This window comes from Protobothrops mucrosquamatus, unplaced genomic scaffold (genome assembly GCF_001527695.2).
Source record: "Protobothrops mucrosquamatus isolate PMUCROS unplaced genomic scaffold, P.Mucros_1.0 scaffold776, whole genome shotgun sequence".
In the NCBI taxonomy this organism is placed as follows: domain Eukaryota; kingdom Metazoa; phylum Chordata; class Lepidosauria; order Squamata; family Viperidae; genus Protobothrops; species Protobothrops mucrosquamatus.
Genome location: NW_015387044.1, coordinates 335264 through 353492, shown reverse-complemented (window position 1 = coordinate 353492; position 18229 = coordinate 335264). Strand labels below are relative to the sequence as shown.

Sequence of the window (18229 nt, the reverse complement as noted above, 5' to 3'; positions counted from 1 at the left end):
AGTGCACTGCTTAAAGAAAAAGACGTTTGGATTAGGAAATAGCAATACTTCAAGTTATAATAAGGGTTGGGAAGTTGTATGTTAAAAATATATAGAGAAATCCAAGAGAATGGATATTGAAAGGCAGCTGTCATGCCTCCTCTTAGTTGTTTTTTTTCCCTTTAAATTGAGCAAATCCTAAATGATTTAGGATTTCTTTAACTGTTCTTCGTAGGATTAGGTTACAAGCGACTCACTAATTTTGTTGCTCTTCTCTTTCCTCTTCCTTAATTTATTTTTATTATGACAAAAACTGGACACAACATTCCAGGTGTGGTCTGACCTATTCAATACAAAGTGGAATTATTACTTTGTGTGATTTGGCATTATACTTCTATTAATATAGCCAGGATGGCATTGACTCTTTGAGTAGCCTGCTGTCTCAGATTTAATGTGCAGTTTACAATGCACCCAGATCTTTTTCACAAGTAATACTCTGAGTTAAATACCATTTATCTTGTACCTATAATACTGACCAGGCTAGAAACCAAGAGTCTGAGTTCTAGTCCCACTTAGACACAAAACCAATTTGGTGACCTTGGGCCAGTCACTTTCTCTCAGCTTTAGCCAAGAAAACTGCAGGAACTTTGTCTAGGCAGTCTCCAGGAGTCAACACTAACTTGAAGACGAATATACGAAAAGCACAGAATCCTACATTTCTCATCACTAAATCACTTTTATTAAAGAGGCCTAATGATTAAGTATTAACAAGGTCCTTTTGGACCCTGATTTTGTCTTCTGAGAGTTAGCAACTGTCCCAGCTTACTGCCATCTTCAGATGTATTGAGATTCATTTGTCTCCTCATCAAAGTCATTTATAAAAAATATTGAAGAACACTGGGAACAGGAGACAATTGTGATGTGCCTCATTGCATACCTCTTCTCATTTAGACAGATCCATTAAGGGCCATGCATTGGGTTCAACAAACTGAATCCATCTAGTGGTAGGACCATCCAGCCCACATTATTCCATTTTATTAAGAAGGAGGCTGTAGTCAACTTTATCTGTATATCTACAGATTTTCCTTAATCCACTAATCTAATCAGTTTGTAAAAAAAAAAACAACCCTAGTCTTTGAGCAAACTTATGCTAGCTTCCAGTGATTATCTTGTTCCTTTCTAAATGTATTAAAACCACTTCTTTGATGTTTTTTTTTTTTTAGGATTTTATCAGGTATTAACGACAAGCTGATTGGTCTATAATTTCCTGGGTCTTTTTCCTTTTTAAAAAATATTAGAATGTTAGCTTTCCTCCATCAGGTATTTTCTCTGTACTCCAGGAGTTATCAAAATAATTCTGAGATAGCAGCTGCCAGTTTCCTTAGTACCCTGAAATGTAATTCATCTGGCCTATTAACTTGAATTCACTGAAAGCAACTAAGTTTTCTTTCCTCTTCCTTGATTGTTTTGACTTGCACTTTTTCTTCTAACATTTTTATTGAATAGTGAAAGTAATTCCACAACTCTAGCAAGAGTCTCCTTGTTCTCTTGGTCCTCAAGGTTAAAAGCTGCTAACCTTTCTCCAATAGATACTGTCTTTTCTTTGTAGCAGTCTCTTCTTCCCGTGATTGTTTTGCAAACATCCTTCTGTTTTGTCTAGAAATTTCTTATCTTCCTTAATTAGTCTCAGAGTTGCCAGACATGCATCCAGATCATCCACTTTCTCCTCCACAAGATAAGTTTGCACTTTGTGCAGGTTATCACAGTACTTCCTAAACTGTCACTAAACCGCTGTCTAGACTGCTGTCTACGCTCCCCTGAAAAAAAAAAAGAAAAAGGCTAATTAATTCGTTTTCACATCTCTTTTAAGAATGCAGGTTGTTAATTAGAGTTGATGAAATAAAATCCAACTTCTCTACTGCTTGTGATGACTTTCCATTTATTTCCCAGAATATCTAGGAATATGTAAACTATCTCAATGGGATCTCAGGCTAATAGCTTGAATTACGAGACAATATGGAATAACAAGAGTAGAATACGAAATCGTGGATTTAAATTAGAAGAACGGAGGTTCTAATAAATATTTTTAGTGTAATCCATCTATAGTAACTAAGTTACTGTTCTTATTCCTATAAACACAGCTTCTGCTGCAGAGGTGGTAGCACATGAGAATGACAAAGAGAATAATGAAGGGAAAGAAGTCAAAGAAATAGATCCTGGCTCCCCAAAGAAATGTGATACTATCATAATCTCTGGTCGTCGAGAGAAATGTGAAGCAGCAAAAGAGGCCCTCCAGGTAAGTGAGATTGGATATCTGTATTATCTTAGAGACCTGTCATAACTAAACACAGAAGTATAATCAGTTTTGTTTATAAGCACTGTAAAGTGTTCTTTATATTAAATCTCGAGGGGCTATTTGCACAAGATGTGTTTTCTGGAGATACAGTATGTTATGTGCGTTAACCACTTGCAGAAAAAGAATAGTAAAATAAATGAAAAGTGTAGTACAATGAATTCTAATGAGTTGTGATTTACATTATGGAGTAAAAGCATTTGATATCCCAGATACCAATGTTTCTTTCAGTATTTATTTGATGTTTTATGGTTTGAATTAAGCAGCCGTGATCGGGCAAACTGTTCTGTTGTGAAGATCAAGCCAGAATCTCAGATATGCACAGGCTGCTTGCCAGACATAGAATCAGTGGTTTCATGAGAGAGAAATTTTGTGTCATGTAGGCACAAAGATACTCTCCAAGTTTCTCTCAACTAGGGAGAGAAACTTTGAATGGTTTTAAAACAAAGAAATTCCAAAGCGGACAAAAGAACAATATCTTTATCAAAATTAGCAAAAGAAGTAAGGTAGAAGCAGTTTCCAGCTTTAAAGCAGACTTTCCGTGAAAAAGGACTCTCTATAAATTGAAGTAAAAGAAGTAATTGTTTTAAAAGTCTTACCTTTATAGAATTGGGTGAATGCCTACCTAGAAAACACATTAGGAATCTTTTCTTTTCTTTTTGTCTCTATATTTGCTAACTATGTTTTTTTAGCTGAGCATAAGACAACACTGGCTCCCTCGGCCAAGAAATGGAGATGAGCCCTGTGCCCTAGAATTGAACACAACTGGACAGGGAAATGTTACCCTTTATAGGAAGTTTTATTCATTTCATTTTATTTATTTAAATTTATTAGCTGCCCAGCTCCAGTGGAGTTGAACACTTAATGTCATTTTTCATTTATCTTTACCATAAACAGGGTAGGATGTTATTAATGGTATTAGAAGCTTTTATTGTCAAGCAGAAAAAACCAGGTCCACACACGAAGGATCAAATTAACTGATTTATTGCTGAAAGCCTATGCACAGGAATCTTCTCAACTAACAGTTAGCACCTGGTTAGAATTAGATAAGGGTCATGGACATTCAAGAGAGGGCTGGACTTCATTCTTTTGTGGCTACATAAGGACTCTGATGCCTTGTTTAACTCCTCCCCGTGGCTCTGCCAATCTCTCTCCTATAGTTGCCCATATATCAAATTAAATACATTCAGATTTCCCAAAGGAAATTATGCTGTTTGTAGCAGGTACTGAATATACCATTGTAAATTTTTTACAAAGTTAAAAAAGGTTTGAAATCCCTAGATATATATATGCCAGCTATACAGCGTGGTGATTATATTATATAAATTATTTTATTTCCCCTTTTTAGCCTTTTAATTGCTGGTTTAATTCATGTGCTGCGACAGAGCCTTTTTGTCATAGCTTACTTATTTGATAGGATTTTCATGTTCATTTTCAGGCTTTGGTCCCAGTTACAATTGAAGTAGAAGTTCCCTTTGATCTTCATCGTTTTATCATTGGTCAAAAGGGTGTTGGAATCCGGAAAATGATGGATGAATTTGAGGTGAGTACAGGTAATCTTTGACTTATGACCACAATTGAGATTGGAACTAAGTCACTAGGCAGTGGAGTTGTTAAGTGAGCCACACCCAGTTTTACAACCTTTTTGGCCGCAGTCATTAAGTGAATCTGATTTCCAGCACTGATTTTTGTCAAGCCCCTTGGGAAGGTTGTCGGTGGTGATCACATGACCCTGGAATGCTGCAAGCATCATAAATACCTGCCTAAATTTTGATCATGTGGCTGCAGGGATTCTGTGACAGTCATAAATGCAAAGCCTAATTGTAAGCCATTTTTTTCAAAGCTATTGTAACTTTGAACAATCATTAATTGGTCATAAGTCTAGGACTACTTGTAATGTCTTCGTTGAATGTCTCCTTGGTTATGATAAAAATCATCATTAAACGCTTTATGGCATAATATGAAAAGTCATAAAACATTTCTTTTGGTCAGCCTTTGATGTTTGACTGTACTATATAGTTTAACTTTGAAGGCAGATACAGCTCTGAGTTTCTCTCTGGTAAGGAAATATCTCTGAAAAAGTGACCCAGAGGATCACGGGTTGTCTAATGTTTAATAGTATTGTGTTTACTCAAGAGCTTGGCAGATCCAAATGTCATTGGATAATAACATTTTTGAAGGTTGAGGACATCTGTAAAATGCTCATTTATGATAAGATATCAATTCCTTATCTGCATTTGTTAGGTAAACATCCAAGTTCCTGCTCCTGAGCTTCAATCTGACATCATCTCTATAAGTGGGCTTGCTGCTAATCTTGATCGTGCCAAAGCCAGACTTTTAGAGAGAGTGAAGGAACTGCAAGCTGAGCAAGAAGATCGGGTATGTATTGGACAATAATTATAGTGCTTTTATCAATGTCTTCCAGTTATTTGCCTTGTTAAAGTTTAAAGCAACTATTAGTAAAAATTCTTTAATTAAGGATGTTTCTGTAGAGAAAAAGCTTTGCAGGAGCCTTATGTAATGATATGTAGGAGAGACCTTGGGAGATGTGGGGGAAGAGATACTGCCTAGCAAGTGGTTAGATAAGAGATCAAATAGCCAGTAGATCCAAAATGGGCAGGGCCTCAGGAGGGACCTTCTCTAGGTTGTGGTTGTTGTTTTAGCTATAAAGAAGATGATGTGAAAATTATACTTTCAGACTTGCAAGATTCTGTTAATGTTGCTTTAAAGAAAATAGATTTAGCTTATCTGGATATGTTTCCTATCTGGTTTACCTGGCAAGACTGACATTTTAAGGCAGTAGTTCAATCTGGTGGCAGAACAAAATCAAGGTTAATGTGGATTTTAAAAATCATTGCAGTATATTAGACATACTATATTGTGAAGCACAAGAAATAATAGACAAATACAAATGACTAATTTATATTGGTTTGTATTAGTTTTTATCTTCCATTTTAGTTTTTTAAATAAAATTCTAAAGCAATTCTCAAGGATTGAGTAGTAAAACAAAAAAGCAACCAAGTGTCTCAGCAGCAGCAGCAGTCCAAACTAGATCCTTGACTCATAAACCAACAATTACAAATTACTCCATTATTTCTAGGATATGCCCAAATTACCCTCAGTTTAAGAACTACTGCAGGTGATATTTTAGAATCTGATACTGAGGAAGAATATAGGAAAATAGATTATTTTGGATAATCTTTGCAGGCATTGTTGTCTCCTTTAACACTCATTATGTTTGAACCAAAGTCCAGGAGAGTTAATCAGATTGCAGTTTTTATGTATTAGCATCTCAAATTACACCGAGGCAAGTTGGGTCAAAATAATGCTGCAAGAGATTTCTCAAAAAAAAATAATTAATGCAATTAGTATAAGTAAAGATATCATTATTTTCACCAACTCTTGCTGCAATTTCTGAAAGAACTTTAGATACATGACTGGAGACTAGAGAATGAAATATTTTGGTGTCATCTTGGGTAAAATACCAACTTTCTAAATTTGTTGTGTGGAGATTTCTAAGCTGTGATACAATACGAATCCCATTAAGAGTAACCAACCAAGCCAAAGACAATATTTGATGGTTGTGATTCAAGATGCAATCCAACCCATCTGAACAGATTGGAGGAGATTGCTCTAGGTGGCAAGATCATTTTTACACTCTTTCCAAACAAAACCTCCTTAATATGAATTTCAGCAACCGCCTTTTCCAGCCTGATGTAACAAAATCATTAAAACTCCTAAAATTACCAGTGTCCTGTTCCTACTAGACACCAACTGGGAGAGCAAGTTTATAAGATCAAATAATATACGCTAATATTCAATATAGTAAAATAATAGCAAAATCATTTAAAAATGAATATATCTATTCATTTTAGAGATTAGTACAGTGAGATCTAGTATAAATACTTTAAGGCACAACCATGCAGTCCTGCAATAAGATATTCTGAAAATTGAGGCCATTATAGAAAAGGCCCAGGGTCTTATGATCAACATTGTAAAAGTCTATTAAAGTAGCCATATAAGCAGAACTTGAAAGGAAGTTCATATAAGTACAGACATATTATTATATTGATAGCTCTCTTGTTAAATATCTATTGTATTATATTGTATTGTCAGTGTTGTAGTAAAAGTGCTTGATTAGAGGCAGAAAATGTTTAAAACCTAAACTTCTTTATTGTTCTAGGCTTTGCGAAACTTTAAGTTAACTGTTGCTGTGGACCCCAAATACCATCCTAAAATCATTGGCAGAAAAGGGGCAGTGATCACTCAAATCCGCACAGAACATGATGTGACTATACAATTCCCAGACAAGGATGATGAATCTCAGGTGAAGAACTGGGTATGGAAGAAAGGATGAGAACCTATCAAAAAAAATTGTTTTGTCTTGTTTAGCATATAGTTGTGTTACCTAGTCTGTTCCCATTGTTGTCTCCACAGCAGGACTTTTCAGACATTTTGCTTGTATTATTTGCTACCAACTTGAAGAGCCTAGCATTAATGATCAACATTTCCTCCCTTAGGCCCAGGATCAGATTATCATAACAGGCTATGAGAAAAATACTGAATCTGCACGAGATGCCATCATGAAGATTGTTGGTGAACTGGAGCAGATGGTATCTGAAGACATCACCCTAGACCATCGTGTTCATGCCCGCATTATTGGAGCACGTGGGAAAGCTATCCGCAAAATTATGGATGAATTCAAGGTGATTAAAACATTGTGCCATCTGGTAAATGACTAGAAATCAGTTTATCAATAACAATAGCTAAGTTGTTTGGATTTTTTGCTTCAGCAGATGAATGAGAATCAAACAGAAACAAATTGATTGAACAAAGAAAAGCAAGATCATATACTGACCCTGGTGGTGTACAAGGAACTTCTGTGTTGCATCTTTCCATCCTTAGTTTCCAGAATAACACTGAATGTGGTCTGAATACTATTCAAAGCACAGCAGACATGGTTCTAATGATGCATACAGATTCCCTATAAATATGGCATTATTTGTTGATTTAAATGTTCTTTCTTTGAGAAACCAAACAATTTCAATTGCTCCTTGCATTCTGTAACCATATTAGTCACATAATCATTTTGGGGTATAAAACTTCAAGGGAAATGGGCAAGAGAGGCAAATATATCAGGGTACCATATCTGAGATAATTTTTGTCTCTCCAGGTGGATATACGTTTTCCTCAAAGTGGAGCTGCTGATCCCAACTGTGTGACTGTGATTGGACTCCCTGACAATGTGGAGGAAGCCATTGATCATATTCTGAATCTGGAGGAGGAATATGTATGTGTATTATTTAATTACATGGATTCAAAATATTATAAAGGAGAATCATTCTGTACAACATCACTCTCTTGTGTTTGTGTATATATTCTGCTAACTGAGCTGTGTATTTGTTTGGCATTGCAGCTGTCTGATGTAGTAGATAATGAGGCAATGCAAGTCTACATGAAGCCACCTGGTCATGAAGAAGCTAAGGGTGCATCAAAGGGATTTGTGGTTAGAGATGCCCCATGGACAGCAGGCAATGCTGAGAAGGTAGGAGCTGTTTATGTAGTGAACTTTTCTTGGGCTGAAGAAGACATTGGGACTCACCTGAGTCTTTCATTTAGATTCCAGCCTCTATGAGGCAAGGTGAGATGGTGAGAGAGAATCCTCTTCCACTATGTCTGTTGTTAATTTAACACAATAGCAGAGTTGGAAGGGACCTTGGAGGTCTTCTAGTCCAACCCCCTGCTCAGGCAAGAAATTCTATACCTGTGGTGGCAAACCTATGGCATGCGTGCCACAGGTGGCACGCAGAGCCCTCTCTGTGGGCACGTGCGCCGTCGCCCCAGTCCTAGGCCTTCAGCTGGGTTTTATAAAACCTTTTCGCTTTAGGCCTCCGCCGCCATGTGCAAAAAAAAAAAAAAAAAGTTCAATCATCAATTTCAGCTTCTCATGGGAAGAAAAAAGATCTCGCAAAGTTGGAATTGATTGATTGAACTTTTTAGTCCCACCCAGTCTGCTGTTACCACCGCAGCCATGCCCACCCAATGGGCCACGCCCATCCAATGGGCTACGTCCACCCGGCACCCGACGATACATTAGTGGATTTTGGGTTGCAGTTTGAGCACTCGGTCTCTAAAAGGTTCACCATCACTGTCCTATACCATTTCAGACAAATGGTTGTCCAATCTGTTCTTAAAACTTCTTGCTTTTGAGTATTCAGATTTTTAGTATTTTTCTTGTTATATTTTTAGTAGTCTGGATTTTATTTACTTTTATTCTTTCCAAAAACATTCATTTATTTTCATTTTGACTCTCATAACCTCTTGTATAAAGTATTAGCATATCTGAAATTACTTTAAAATACTTTAAGTATTAGCATAGTATATAGACTAGTATAAAAATATTAGTAAATGACTAATAAAGATGTTATAAATGTTGGTTTAATACACCCACATTTATAGTGGGGACTTAAGACCTGTATGGGTTGAACATAAAAACACAATGGTCTGTGGGCATGACATTTATATCTGACACCTGAAAAAAATCATTCCAATTTTGGAGAATATAAACTCTTTTTCAGTAGCCCACTAATTCCATTTTACATTGATTTTGCACTGATAGGGAGAGAATAAGCTATATTTCTTCAGCTATTGCTGTACGTGACCTGCATATTTTTTTTTCTTCTGTCCTGCACACAAGAGCATTTGGAATATTACAGTCTCAGTAGTAAATTGTAGAAAATTGTGAAGCGTGATTCATTTTTTGACTCTTTGTAGTATGGGTATGATGCAGACTGCGGAATATAATTTTGAGTCCAATGAGTATTTGTTGCTTTTAAGTTTTTATTAGTTGGAATTACTTTTGCAATATCTGCATTGTCTATACCAGGGGTAGGCAACCTCGGCTCTTTTATGACTCATGGACTTCAACTCCCAGAATTCCTGAGTCAGCTATGCTGACTCAGGAATTCTGGGAGTTGAAGTCCATGAGTCATAAAAGAGCCGAGGTTGCCTACCCCTGGTCTATACAGTAATATAGTATCTGAATTACTGACGTCTTTTCAGTAATTCAGTGGTTTGATTTTTGCAAAAGTGAAATTACTCTTATGGTTATTAATCAAACATTAGTATCTGTACAAATTATGTCCTTCCTTTTTATTTCCCCGCAGGCCCCGGATATGAGCAGTTCTGAAGATTTTCCAAGTTTTGGAGCTCAGGTGGCTCCCAAGACTCTGCCATGGGGTCCCAAGCGATAATAACATGAAAGTAGCAATCTTATCCAGCCATTTGCCACAAAAAAAAAAATTATTTCCTGAATTCTGCCCTGCTGGCTGGATCTAGTGAAGATTGTTAATGAGGGGTCTCTTAATGAAACTAGAGTGCTTACTCCCTCTGTTATCCTTATACTCAGGCCTCGCTATGCTTCTGTTTGCCATTTTTTCTTCCCCTTGATCTGGAACAAAACTTTCCATATTAATTCCAACCAAAAATATATTCAGTTTTTCTTTCAAATTTCAGCCTATCATGTGGGTCATTGTGTTGTATCAAGCCTCCCAAGCACATTATATAAAGCACTCTAAACCCCCATTAGGAGATCACCTTACTGCATCTAGGAATATACTTCCTGTCTCTCAACCTCAGGAAACACATTTCCTTGACTTTCTGAAAGCCAAAATATTTGCTCTTCCCCTTCCTGCCGTTTTTCCAAGGCCTTACCTTTGTAGTGTGCAATTAGTATTTCCTTTTCACTGCTAGCCTCTCCTCCCCACCCCCCTCCCAATTGTCCATCTAATTCCACTGTTGGTAAGATAATGAATCTTACCTGAGAGAGCAATGGTTTGTCCTGGAGTTTGAGACACCAGAAAGCACTAACAGGGTCACAGTCCTTGTCGTGCTAATTTGCAGCACTAAGTGCACAAACATTCTTCTTTCACTGGGGTGAGTACTGAATTGCAACTCATCATCAGTTTTTTCCCCCTTCACTTTTTTGCATTGTCCTTCCTTCCCAACTGTAGTATGGCTAAACAGAGCCGGAAAACTGACAGTATTATTGGATCTAAGAAAACTTGGTTCAACCAAAAGTGCCATGTTAGCATGACACAAAGGATGTTGGGTGACTAGTGCAGTGTTAAGAGTGCATTGCCCTTTTCCCCCTAGTTTGATAGTGGTGGCATTTAAGTACCAGGGTTAAGGTGTATCTTTTGCTTTTTACTATTGCCTTCTTTCTACCTCAAGCCAGTATGACAGTGGCCTGCTTCTTCAGATAGCTCCTCTTGCTTCCTGATATCATGATTATTGTTCCTCTAGGAGAAGAGGAATATATGTGTGTGGCTTTAGCTATGTATGTGACAGTTAGTTTCTCCGCTGGCAAAGATGATCTTAACTGTTGCCACATAATTTGGCCTCTCGTCTTGCAACAGAGATTAAGCCTTGGAGGGAGGCAAGTGAGGAGTGGCTTTCACTTAAATTGAAGAATTTGATTGCAGTTCATTCTTAAAGATGGCCAGCGGTAGGAGTGGGAGATTAGACCTATATTCAGCAAAAGCCTTCTGTAGTTGGCAACAAGTGTTTGTCCTGTTGTCTTGACACCAGTAGTTGCTGCACTCTAGCTGCTACCATAAACTGATACAAGGCTGCTTGTATTTTAAAGTTGCTCTTCTAGCCACAATTCTCTTTTCTGCTGAAGGTGCTGGCGGCAGCGCTGGGTCTGTTGCCAACTTTGCTCTCTGTCTTTCCTGCTCTCTTCTGAAGAGCTTTTCTGAGCCATTTGTATCTTTCCCCCAAGGTCCTTTGTGTCCCAGAATATATGCTGAGAAATGGTTTATAAAGCATCTAGCTTTTTAGTCCAGTAGAAAAGAAAAAAAAAGCCCTCTCAGTTTAAATAAACCTAAGTGAAAGAAGGAGAAATTGTTTCTGTAGGATGGTTCCACTTGGGACAGGAGAAGCCCTATCACTATCTGAGCAGGAGTCTAAAACAGGGTAGAAGTATTAATGCCTTGCCAGTGGGACCTGGTGTTTGAATGTCACACATCACTTGCACATGTGTTTTGGGCTTAACTGCCATTGAGCATGGCTCTAATGTTGCCGTCTGTTCAAATTGTTGAAAATACTTCACTCTTCTGTCCCATGTAGTGTGCAGCAGTTGATCTGTGGAGATGTGCTCCATGTCCTCTTAATGTCTTCCATATTACGTTTCCATGGCAATGATCCCTTGGCCTTAACTTTGGAATTTGGAGATTATATGCAAATGTGTATAAAGGCTCATGAGTATGGATGACACTGGAATTTTATAAATTCTAAAAAATAAAACCTGAAACAGCTTTGTGTGTTTTTTTATTTTAAAAAAGTCGCTCCAAATTACAATTCCTATCTATCCTGTTAATAAAATATATACCCTTGCTTCTCTATATTGTTCCAAACAGTAATAAGCACATTTATACCTATTTCATCTGCTTATTCAATTTTTGCCAGCAGACATTGATTTAAGCATGATAAAGATTACAGGTTCATGGTACATACATATTGTTGAAACATATTCCAGCTGAAAGAGTCTTGGATGTGAAGAAGATGATAACTATCCCATGTTGCTTTTGTAGGCAAAAACCCCTTTTGGATAGCTGAAAGCAAGTTTCCTTTTTATAGTTGACTTTATATATGGCAGTAATCTTTAGCATATGACTTTAGCATATGCTTCAAAAAAGCAAACCAGTATGAACTATTCTAGTGTTGCAGATTCCTACTATTTGGAAAATGATTGCCTCTAAACCCAGAGATTCCTATACTACCATAAATAACAGCTTGTTGAATTTCACTACATTTACAAGTCACTTCTGTGGTAGGAGAGAAACAGATTGAAAATTCTTGTGTATGTCTTGTAATTTTCTCTGTACTGTTTTTCTCCAAGAAACATGAAATCACTACTTTGGTAAATATGGATGAACTTTCTGAGGGTTTAAAGATGTGAGGCACATTCTACACCTGCAATATGTTACATAATTAACAGCTCCATGTCCATACTGTGTCAGCTTACATGGTACTTCCTCTATGAAGGTTACTCTTGTGTAGAAGCTTGATTATCTGATCTCAGCCAAATCCTTCCAGATCTTCAGATGTTTATTTTGATACCTTCTCCCCAGGCTGGGTTGGATTGACAACATCTATCACTTCAATGAGAGCCTGTCCCAAAAAGAAAAAGAAATATCTACTACATTTTTCCACCAAAGAGAATGTAGCTGAGGGAGGTTATCAAAGAAATATACATGACCATTGTAATACACACAAAACTAAGTCATTATTCAAATTCTGTTTTATACAGTGACATGCATATCTGACAGGATCCAATCTCGGTTTAGCCATTATTTTCTTAGTTTGTCACATTTAAAATTGCTTGTTCAGTTGTGCCTAAATATAACTGCATGTGAGTTATACAAAGGCTTAGAATTTGCAGTTTAAGCAGATGTAGTGTTCCCTTTTCCCATATTTAGTTTATGGTGACAAATATCGCCAAAATTGACTTCTCCAATATTATTTTTCAGGCTAAATAGTAATTTAGTTTTGGAAAACAAAACTGTTCGTAATCAAAAGTTTGAACGGGAAAAAACAGGCAAAGGTTGAAGCCTTGATCTGTAAACATTTAAAATAATGTTATCGTAATTGTTTTTTTGGTTGGGCCTCACTGAGAGCAAATTATGATTAATTCTCCATGTTGGAAACTGTTAAAATGCAGGAAATATAACAAATTAGCTTCAAAAAATACAAATATATAATTTTTAAAAAAATAGCAAAAAATTATTAACTTGACATCATGACTAAATGCTGTAGTCTGAAAAGTAGTGATGGAGCTAATTTGATTGCGTCCTTTAGTTTTGTACTGTAGATTCTTAGTAATTGAGAAATATATGAGCAATAATACAATATAAGGTATCTTAAGACATTTATTGATTTGTTTGTATTTCATGCTGTAGACCACCCATCTCTCTCAGGGGCTCTGGTAATTCAGTAAAGGCAAATGTAGAAAGTACGCTAAGGTTATTTATGCCTTAGCACAGGCATGTAAATGGATGTGCCAGGCTTTGCAATTTCTGTTCCAAAAATTGATACCCATCTGGTTGTGGGAAGGTGGATGTTATTGGATAAAATATTTTAACAAGGCTCATCACAGGCAAATTATTCCTTAATATTTCTGCCATTCCAGAAAATGCAAAAAAGCTCTCACCAAAAGGGATGTTGAATGTTGGATTGTTTAATGTATGCAAATATTTGGACCAACATTGTATAAATAGTGAGTCTACCTAATGAATGAAGGATTAACTATCAGATAATGTAACAGTTTGGTGGTTTGATGGCTAGTGTGAATAGTTAGTATCCTGGAAATAAGAAGGAATTTCCTGACAGGGAGAGTGATTAATTTCTGGAACAGCTTGCCTCCTGGAGCTGTGGTGCTCCATTGCTGGAGGTTTTCAGGAAAAGATTGTACAATCATTTGTCTAGGATGGTATAAGGACTCCTGCCTTGGGCAGTGGGTTGGACTAGAAGACCTCAAAAGTCCCTTCCAGCCCTATGAGTCTATTAATTTTTGTGGGGCAATTTTCTGTGAAATTGTAATTAAGGCCTGTGTCAGGAGCAATCTGAAGGGGAGAAGAAAATAATACTCTTTCATAGACTGCAAGGTTATTTTATTGAGAAAGGGAAGAAAAATGGACCTCGATGAAAAGGAACTGAAGTCCTAATTTTTATTAGTGAATCTATATTTTAGCCTTTGACCAATATAAGGAAAGACAAAAAACAACCTAAACTATATAACAGTGGTGGCGAACCTATGGCACACGTGCCAGAGGCGGCACTCGGAGCCCTCTCTGTAGGTACACGTGCTGTTGCCCCAGCCCCGCCTCCCCGTGGCCCCCTCCTCCCCAGCAGCCCCCCCAGAGGAGAGTTGACTGCGAGTGCGGCCCATGCGGAGCAGCGCAGCCAAGCACATGGAGCTGGGCAGCGGGGACAAGACTCCGCCCTCGCACTCCATTGCGCACAGATGATGCTGCAGGGTGCGGGTGGAGGACATGGCCGCCATGGCGCTGCTGGGCCACCTGGCGGGACGTGGAGGTGGGCGGGGTGGGGATGGAGCAGGCTGGGGGTGGGGGCTGAATGGGCAGGACGGGTGGAGCAGGGCAGGGGCGGTTTTTGGGCACTCGGTCTCTAAAAGGTTTGCCATCACTGCTATATAAGTTTAGGAACAACCTGTTTTTAAAAGACATAAAAATGATAAATTGCAGAGTAATAGCATGAATATGACTGTAAAACCAAAATCTCCAGATTGCTATATAATTTTTAAAATGTAATTAAAATAAACCATGACAGTAAATATGGTAAAGAAATGTATATATTGTCTATGGAGATTCTCAGTGATCCAGGCCATGGTTGGGTTTTCAAGAGGCAATTGGACTTCCTTGTTTTTCTTTGAAGACGTTTCACTTCTCTAAGAAGCTTCTTTAGCTCAGTTCAAAAATGTATAAATTGTTACAAAGATAGTAGGAAGTTTTCATCAATGGAAATGTGAGGGTTCACATAAGTCATTTTAACCCTCCAGGTTTATTTTATGTTATTAAAGTGTTCTTGGTAACTCGACCTAAGGAAGGGAAATGGAGAAGGAAGAACCCAAGAGATAATTAATTTTGCATACAAAGTTTACTTCAAGATCAACTTTACTATTCAATACCTGTAGTTTTATCTAATTTAATACAAAAATTATTTTTCCCTAAAATAAATTGGAACATGCAGTACAGGTAGTCCTTGACTTACAACAGTTCACTTAGTGACCGTTCGAAGTTACAACAGCATCAAACAAGTGACTTATAACCATTTTCCACACTTATGACCACTGTGGCATCTCCATGGTCCCATGATCAAAATTCAGATGCTTGGCAACTGACTCATATTTATGACAGTTGCAGTGTTCTGGGTGATCACCATTTGCAACCTTCTGACAAAGGCAATGGGGAAACCAGATTCACTTAACAACCACGTTACTCATTTAACAACTGCAGTGATTCACTTAACTGTGGCAAGAAAAGTCATAAAATGGGGCAAAACTCACTTAACAAATGTTTCACTTAGCCTAAGAAATTTTGGGCTCAATTGTAGTCATAAGTCAAGGACTACCTGTATAGAAAACAATTACCCATAGAAGTACCATGGTCTTAAGCAATTTGTGTCTTGTTTTTCAAAGAAAATGTCTTCATTTTCCTAATAATGGAAGATTTACCTTATTCTCAGCCAAGGCTTGTTTAGCAAGGTACTGTTCTCGCTTTACTTTTATTGCCACTGCTTCTGGGATGTCAGGTACCATCATATCAATCATATGTGCAATGAAGAAAACTACATGCTAGGAAAGAGATAAAAGAAAGTTGGAAGAATTGTGAATGGTCAGCAGGCTGGGCAGAATATAAATGGAAACGTTATGGATATTGAATTATGATGACCCCAATTAGATATGATATTATGCAGAAAGTTTATGATTTTCCATTAAGCCAGAGAATGTGAAAATTGACAGATGTCTCCCTAGAAAACAATTGTGAGCTTTAGATTGCCTGCTTTCTTCTTGGTTTGGCCATTTTTGATGATGGTTCTTTTTTAATGTGAAAACATGATACCGGAATGTGCATTCTCTCCATATCACCAATTTTCTTTCCAAAAATTTACAGAATTTCTGGCATTGATGAACCTATAATACTTTTATCACTAGGACAAAATTTTATTTCCTTTCCAATAGCATAACTTGTACCATAATTTTGATGTATTTTATGGCCAAATAATTTTCTTTAGTTTCAGAACAGCACAATTTTTCTTCAAGCAATCTAAACTATGCAGGATGGTTCATTTTTAACATAGTAGTACTAACACAAGGGAGAAATACTAGAAATAGGATTTTTAAATGTGCTAAATTTTGCAATGGCCAATATAAGATGTCTAAGAAATACGTTTATGGAAAATAGTATCCTGAAATGCAATGTACCTCAAATACAATGATGAAGCCAAGTCGGATTGCCAGTAGGTTCCAATAAGGTAGTGAATATCTGCCATTTTGTTCTCTGTAGGCTCGGTACCTGTGGAGATAAGAGCTTCAAAATCCATGCTAAGTAACAATTCAGTGATCAGCTTAGCAATCACAAGTTTTCCAGATTAATTTCTGATGTCTCTTGCTGCCACTTTCTAGGTTCACAAATTCTTTTTAGTTGAACTAGCCCAGGTGAAATTTAGTGCACTACATTCTGTCTGCTACTCTATGAATTAATATAAGGCAGTGTCTCCTGCTTACAGGTAGTCCTTGACCTATGGCAATAACAGCCTGCCCATTACGGTTACACGTGGTGACGGCCATTAAGTGAGACAGGCTCACTTAATGATCCCCACCTCTTGCTCTCCCTGATGTAGTTAAATGAATTTACAGGTCGTTAGAGTTTGGGGTGCCTCAAGGATGCAATAGCATCTGGGAGGCCTAGTGCAGGCCCGGCCTGCCTGTCCTGGCCCTCCCAAGGCCTCCACCACCTCTTGAAACACCCTGTGATCCACTTCCTTCCTCTTGGGGTCCCCACATCCCTTGGACTGCTTTCCCTACACACTAGATCCTGCAAGTGTTTCCCTCCCCATAGAGGCCACATAGCTTGAACCTTCTCCCCATTTCCTGTTTGCCGTCATGCACTTACCTTTTGAAGATCTCTGGAGTTCTAGAACTTTCCTCAGCACTGTGCAGACCTTGTTAAGGAAACAGACAGGAGTGGTCCTTGGGCCAAGTAGTAACCTCCCAGAAGTGGCCACCATTGTGGTGCAACTACAAGGAATTGTGGACATGCTAAATGTGGTTGCTTTCGGGAGGCAGCCATATGGTCCAAGGATGAGTGGCCTGCTCTCCTTCCTCAACATGAGATCCAGAGATCTTCAAAAGAGAAGTGTGTGATGGATGATGGGGTGGGCTGAGGTGGGGAGCAGGCCCAAGGCCTGCAGGGACTTAGTGTAGAGGAAAGGGGAGGGGTCTGCATTATCCCTGCAATCAGTCATAAGGACACATGACTGTGGAGGCATTTGAGTGGCTGTAACGTCAAAACAGGATTGTAAATAGCTTTTGGGAGATCTGTTGCAATTTTTAATGGCTGCTAAGTGATAGGTTGTTAAGCAAGGACTACCTGTACTTGATTATGAGCAAAGAAAGTGTCATGTAAAGAACTGCATTTCCAGCAATGCAGTTAAGACATCTGGTTTTTTTTTAAGTAAATACATAATGTAGAACTAGATATTTTCTTATGTTTGGCAACTATGGAGTAAACCTTAATTGGTGTGTACCACTACTTTACACACAAATATGTCAATCAATATGCAATATGCATGCAGGACAAAAAACATTAAAATCTGACACTGAATTACATTTTTAGATAGCTTACTTTGAACTTTAAACGAGCAATTACGTTCCAATAGATTCACTCAGTAATCATCTTTAAACAGCTACCCTCAACAGCTACAAGAGTAGGAGATCCCACCTGCATGTGGCATTGTTGGTCAAGTCAAAAGACTTAGGGGCGTAGGCCAGGGTGAAGTCAATGTAGCCCTGTAGATTGCTAGCACGAGTGTACTGGTAATAGAGTCGAGGAAGAAAGTCAGAAGTGAAGGCAATCAGGAAGGCCTAAAAGAAGAACATGTTCATTTTTTTAAGTGTTGTGTGAGTGACACACAGAACTCTTGCTTCTTACTCTTGGCACAATATGCACTTACTTTCAGCAACAGTCATAGAAACACAAGCAGCCTCATTCTACCCCAGATCATTGAGCATCTAGTTCATTGCTTCCTACATAGCCTAACCTAGTGCTCACTTCCTATATTGGGACCAAGTACTAGAATTTCCATTCAGAATAT

At 37.9% G+C, this 18229-nt stretch overlaps 2 protein-coding genes across 3 annotated transcripts in view; one reads left to right on the top strand and one right to left on the bottom strand.

The window, feature by feature from the left end:
* The window catches only part of HDLBP (high density lipoprotein binding protein), a gene marked incomplete at its 5' end in the record, with an annotated part of 28571 nt that extends 16922 nt beyond the window's left edge, over window positions 1-11649 (top strand). Inside the window, 8 exon segments of one of the 2 annotated variants that reach the window (XM_015818659.1) lie at window positions 2121-2275; window positions 3771-3875; window positions 4577-4711; window positions 6516-6671; window positions 6853-7038; window positions 7506-7622; window positions 7749-7877; window positions 9499-11649. In XM_015818659.1, the coding sequence (XP_015674145.1) occupies window positions 2121-2275; window positions 3771-3875; window positions 4577-4711; window positions 6516-6671; window positions 6853-7038; window positions 7506-7622; window positions 7749-7877; window positions 9499-9585 (1070 nt within the window). 2 annotated transcript variants of the gene reach the window in all.
* The window catches only part of ANO7 (anoctamin 7), a 32489-nt gene continuing 25905 nt past the window's right edge, over window positions 11646-18229 (bottom strand). The window contains exons 18-21 of the mRNA XM_015818661.2: window positions 17857-17999; window positions 16338-16428; window positions 15588-15707; window positions 11646-12505 (exon numbers count right to left, since the gene is read on the bottom strand). Of these exons, the coding sequence (XP_015674147.2) occupies window positions 12443-12505; window positions 15588-15707; window positions 16338-16428; window positions 17857-17999 (417 nt within the window). The 3' untranslated portion in view covers window positions 11646-12442. The remainder of the gene's footprint in view (window positions 12506-15587; window positions 15708-16337; window positions 16429-17856; window positions 18000-18229) is intronic.